Genomic DNA, 5,831 nt, shown 5'->3' on the forward strand with positions numbered 1-5,831 from the left:
AGGTACAGAGAACATAAAAATATAAATATTAAAGAATAAAATGATAAAATATGCTTCAAGTAGTGAGCATTGAACTGACTTGGTTCAATTCTGAATTTAGTTCTTTTTTTTCTGTTTCTGGGCAACTCTTAAAATTTGAAGCCCATGTAACATATACAAAATGATGTGTTTAATGATTGAAGTTATTTTCTGAGCTTCAGGTACATGCATAAAGAAAAAAATACAGAATATTTTATTCTAGAAAAATAGGATGATATAGGTCCTAAATGTTCTTTGGGACTACTTTAAATAACCAATATAACTATCAATGCAAACTTGGCACCCAGATCTACTCTACTTACACCCCAAATCATAGTTTTACACAGTATGTTTCACAAAGTACTGGGAATATCTTAGGCACTCAAGAACAAACTGGTGGAGGGAGTGGGATGGGCTGGGAGTTTGGGGTTTGTAGATGCTAAATATTGCATTTGGAGAGGATAAGCAACTAGCTCCTGCTGTACAGCACAGGGAATTATATCTAGTCACTGTGATGGAACATGTAATGAGAGAAAAAGAATGTATATATATATATATATTTATATATGTATGACTGGGTCACTCTGCTGTATAGCAGAAATTGAGAGAACATTGTAAATCAACTATAATAAAAAACCTTAAAAAAAAAAAGAACAAATTGATTAAAGACATTTCAGTTTTATCTTTTACCCATTGGCTTCTAGCTATACTTTACATACCCTGAATTTTTGCTAGATAAGCCTTTTCCTCAAGTCACAAAAAATTTCATGGGGAGAAAGCAATAAGGTTTAATTTTTATGGATATTTTATATGCTTTGAGGTATTCATCAAGAAGTCTAGAACTACAATGTCTTACGTAATTTAAAATTTATCAGCAGCCATATTAAACAATGGATAAATAGGGAAATTAATTTATTTAACCCCAAATATCAAAAATACTTCAACATGCATGTAAAAAACTGAGATACTTTATTTTTCCATACTAAATCTTTGAAGTATGCAGAGCTGTTTGTACAAACCACATTTCAAGTGCTCAATAGCCATTGGTGGCAAGTACCTACTGTATTAGAACATGGCTATAGTCTAAGCCCTTTCTATCTCCAGTGTAATAGTCATCTTAAAATGTACAAAAACAAAGCACATAAAAGTGAATCCAAAGTAATAATACCCTGTTAAAATAGCAAGTGAAAGGTTAAATGTTAGTGTTTCGATTTTTTCTAATTATTTAAACAAGAAATTTTCTTTTGAGAGGCTTTGCTAGTTTCTTGACATCAGTTTTACAAATGGCCTTGAAAACTTTTCATTATCCCATCAAAAGCCTTTTCTGGGTACTAGGTTATCTTTCCATTTGAATTACTCATCATTCAATAAATATCTGGTGACAACCATCTGCAAAACATTATGCTAAGTGCACTAAAGAAAAGTAAAAGACATCCCATCTCTGCTTTCACAAAGCTTTCAAACTAGAAAGAAAGGGAGAGTGAAAAACATGTGAGAGTTTCTCTCTGTATTTTATTTTACTGTATCACTGTGTCTTTTTCTCCAATTTTTTAACAACAAAGGGAATGGACTTCTGGTCCTTATCTTCCCAGGGCCTGATGAAATGTCTTAATATCTGAGAAATTCACCATAATGAATTATTGTATGTTATTTTCTAGATCAGAGGTCCCTACCAAGTACATAAAGAAATATTTCATCTTCCCTAAGAACAGGAAAACTGTAAGGCAGAAAAGTTATCTATGACAGGCCTTAAAGGATCTGACACAGAAAGAAGATGGTGAGGTTTGAAGAAAACAAGTTTCTACCATTGAGAAAGTATGAAGATAGAAAAGTTTATCACGTATAAGAACTGTTTGCTTATTAAATGCACAAAGTGAATTAAAAAAAGAGCCTAAATGACCTGAGAATATGATTTATAGAAATAAAAATGGAGCCTTTAAGGAAGTAAAGGGGGGAGGATGATGCTGCATGAGCTGTTTATTTGGGGGGAAAGTGGAGGGGAGTGACATTATGTGTAATCAGTTGCAGTTGTCAACACTTTAAAGCAAAACAACAGCAGCAATAACCCTCCCCACCTCGGAGGGTACAGTAGCAGTGTTCCTCATTTTCTTACCTTTGGGATAACACCTACTACATCCATTTAAGAACTTTAATAATTGCACAATCTGCTGTCACCTAGAATAATTTTTATGCGCAGGGTGAGGAATAAGAAATCTAGTAGAGTAACATGCTTTTTATTTTACCATCATGCATATAAGGAAAGACAAATATACCAACGATGTACTTTCAACTTGACAGAGCCATCTCACAAGTATTTAGACTATTTAGGAAAAGGGACACATCAATTACTAAGTTGCTAACAGGGCAAAGTATCAGGTAAGACAATTAAGCCACACATTTTTAGTGAGTTATTTTTCCATGACAACAGTTTCCAAAGTCCTAAAAATACGACAAGTTTTTCAAATTATATTTCTAAGGATACACTTTTTAACAGAAATAAGTTGAAAATCATTAGGCATATTCAGTTAAAGTCTCTATACTGTACAGGAAAATAAGACTGTTATTTTTCCAAATGTTTCCAACTGAAAGCAAAAGGAAGCCTATATAGCTCAATTTTCTCAGCAGAAATCAGGGAAAATAGCAGGATTTTACCATACACAAGTGAAATAAGAGACAAATTATTAATCTTCCTTATAAATTAAGTCAAATGAAAACAAGAGAGGAGAGTACCCAAAGTTATTTTGTGTTTGTTTAAAGAACTCTTCTCTACGCAATTTAACATTCGGGCCCTTCAATTCTCCCATGTTAATCCTGAGAAAAAGATTTCTCCTCCCAATACCAGTGACAAAATTCCCTTGATGGCTCTCAGTCAGTCAGTCTTAATTTTTGGCCCAATTTTTTACCTGGCTCATTTTTACTTGTGTTCTTTGGTTTTCCCTCCTTTGGTACCCATCACAGTCTCCTTAGTTCTTCTATCCATTATGACCTAGATATCACTTTCACTCCATCTGTCTACCTTTAAATATTCTAGGTGTTGTTAAAAGGGGTGGAGGACAGGGAAGAGAGCAGAGGGAAAGGAGAGTTCTGGCAGTCTATACTACAGACAACCTGTTCCTCGAAATAATGGAAAGAACCAAATTAAACTAAAATACTTCATTTTACAGATTTTTATGAGCTATCACTTCTTTTAAGAGACAGAAGAGCATGGATAAAGTGTACTGCTATCCTGGCACTTAATCATGTTCTGGATGAAAAAGGAGGCACAAAGAGGTACCTAGGTTTTGTGTGAATTCACTAGTTGGGGCTGAGAATGCCTGGTACTTTGAACAGATACCACCCTTACTTCTGCCATAAGGACAGGTCTAGCTTGTCATCACAACCCCTTGCCCAACAACAGTAGGGTCCTGGATAATGGGAATAAAGGGAAGAGAGGAGGTGAGGAATAGAGGTCTTTTGGGGAGAAGAATGGAAGGGTCTTTTGTGTGCTGGCAATAAACCTGGGTTCATCATCAGTTCTGGAGATTGTTTACCAGAGATGAGAGAGGGGTTGACAATGGTCCAGAAGAGGTTCATCCAGTACGTGGCAGCCCAGGGCAGAGCCAGTAGCAAGAAGCAATAGGTGGCCAGAGGTGCAAGAGCAATGGAGTCACATAAATCACACAAGCCAAGAGGCCCACTGCTGTTCTCAGTTGATGTCACTAATGCTCAGCAACTGTCCACAGGCTATACATATGCCTGTACTGCAAAGCAAAGTGGGTAGAACAGGCTCCTACCCAAAGCTAGAATTCCAGGTGTAAAAGCCAGATTGGAAGCTGGAGGAACAAACAGGGTCCAAACAGTGCGGATAAAGACAGTGCATTTTACAGCTTCACTTGCTTGGCTTATGAGTGGTGTAAATCATGTCCACGCAGAATGTGATATCAATGCAAAACTGCATCAAGGCCATGTGGAAGTGGAGAAAGATGGCCATGATGGTCTCAATCTTGAGGTTGAAAGAAAAGACTGTTCAGAAGAAAAAGGCTGCAGAATTGTCAGAGGGGAAAAAAAAGTGGAAGGCATACCCATTTCTGTTGCCCAAGCACAGGTCCAGCAAGACGCAAAAGGGGACGCTGTGCAGGAGCATTCCCAAAGGCAAAGTTTAACCAGACTGGAATCCAAAAGGCCTAGGGATCTCCACTGGCTCCCTTATTGGGCGACGTCTGACTCTGCGGACTCCTTCACGCAGCAGGTAGTACTGCAGTGGATTTGGCCACAGGTCCTCTTTAATGATCTCAGCAATTCTGTCAGACTCTGGAAGGCTGTGGTCTGAAAACCAGGTGAAGAAATTGCAGACCACCTCTTGGTTCCTGCGAATGAAGGACTGAGGTTCATGACCCCGGCGCCATATGATTGGAGTGGAGAGAGACACCACTCGGCCAGAGGCTCTGACCTCATATTCCTTGACGATCAGCTTGTTTCGAAAGTAGGGGTTTCTTCTAAAGAAGAACTTGAACTTGCAGCCTGTTCGAGGGTGTCTGAGCTCCTTCACCTCCAAGTTGGTTATGTATCGTAACATCTCTGCATCCTGGCCCCTAATCATGGGGGCCAGCTGGGGGTGGTTCCGAAAGGCAGTGACCCAGAAGCCCGGGATGTTCTGAATAATGTAGTTTCTCCGCTCCAGGTAGTGTCGACGCATTCGCCCGAACTTATGCTCTAGTTGCTGAAAAGCCCGGTCAGCCTGAGCGTTCACAGTGTCCAGTTCCAGCTGGATGGCCTCCAGCGGGTTCATGCGGAGATCCAGACGAAGGGGCCGGTAACCGGCTCGCGCCCTCTCCTCCTCTACCACCACCCTATTCTCCACCATTTCTATTTCTTCACCCACTGGCTGTTCCTCCACCTCCATCTGCTGGTCCATTGCCTCCACCGCCTGGGCTCCTTCCTTCCCCGCCACCTCCTCCAGCACTGGGACTGAGGAGGCGGGGCCCTCTTCGGTCTTCACGTCCTCAGCCTTCGCCTCTGCCATCGCCTCGGACCCCAACTTCTCCGCGCCTCCTGCTTCCATGGCTTTCTTCCCCCCAGGACCGTGCAGCTCTCCCCGGCGACCGCCATTTCCCAGGCTGCCGCCCGTTGCCAGGGCCTTGGACGCGGTTTCCAAGCCCTCCGCGGGGGGCGGAGCTTGCTCCTGCCCTGCTCCGCAGTCCTCACCGTCTCGGGGCTGGGTAGCACGGGCACAGCTCGGATCTGGGGGAGCAGCCTGGGGTGCGCCCCGCTCCTCTGGAAGCTGGAGCTGTGGCTGCGTGACGGGCGCCAAGCTCTCCTCGCCCGTCTCCGCCATCACCTGTGACGCCTCGGTTTCCTCACGGAACTTCGGGCAGTGGGAAGGGTCCGGGTCTCCGGGGGCACGGGCAGGGGTAGTAAGTCTGTGGGTTGGGGAGCGAGGGGTCTCCTCGACTCCCTCCGAGCCGCTCGTCCCCAACAACCAGACCAACGGTAGCTTAAAGTCTGTTTTCCTCACAGAAGCTGCATTCGGCGACAACCAGCCGTTGGTGCCGCCCACTCTCTAGTCTCGCGAGCGTCTCCGTGAGGATGACGTCAGGGCCGTGGATCTCACCGTGACGTGAGAATTCGTTCCTGCTGTAGCTTGTTTGGTATCCTGCTGTGCAGGTGTGTTTGCTTAGCTTTAGTCCCATGTTTTTAAATCAGGTGAACTGGTAATTTGACCTAGGTAAATAATTGCACCTTGGACTCAGAGAAGCAATGAGGACCTTCCCTGCGATGCATCTGTAAACTACCTCTAGCTTGTATACTAGGGTAGTGAATGGTAGGGGTCCCCA

The 5,831-nt window shown here is 42.8% G+C and overlaps 1 protein-coding gene across 1 annotated transcript; it reads right to left on the reverse strand.

Annotated features, from left to right (window-relative positions):
- Nucleotides 1–966: 966 nt before the first annotated feature.
- On the reverse strand, nt 967–5,574 carry TSPYL1 (TSPY like 1). The gene has a single exon (XM_047763063.1). The coding sequence runs from the start codon at nt 5,330–5,332 to the stop codon at nt 4,157–4,159; it is 1,176 nt and encodes a 391-aa protein (XP_047619019.1). The 5' UTR covers nt 5,333–5,574; the 3' UTR covers nt 967–4,156.
- Between the last annotated feature and the right edge of the window lie 257 nt (nt 5,575–5,831).

Source organism: Phacochoerus africanus, chromosome 2, assembly GCF_016906955.1.
Source record: "Phacochoerus africanus isolate WHEZ1 chromosome 2, ROS_Pafr_v1, whole genome shotgun sequence".
NCBI lineage: Eukaryota > Metazoa > Chordata > Mammalia > Artiodactyla > Suidae > Phacochoerus > Phacochoerus africanus.

Coding starts and splice junctions, on each gene's coding strand:
- TSPYL1 (XM_047763063.1), bottom strand. CDS start 5,332: ATGGCGGAGACGGGCGAGGAGAGCTTGGCGCCCGTCACGCAGCCACAG.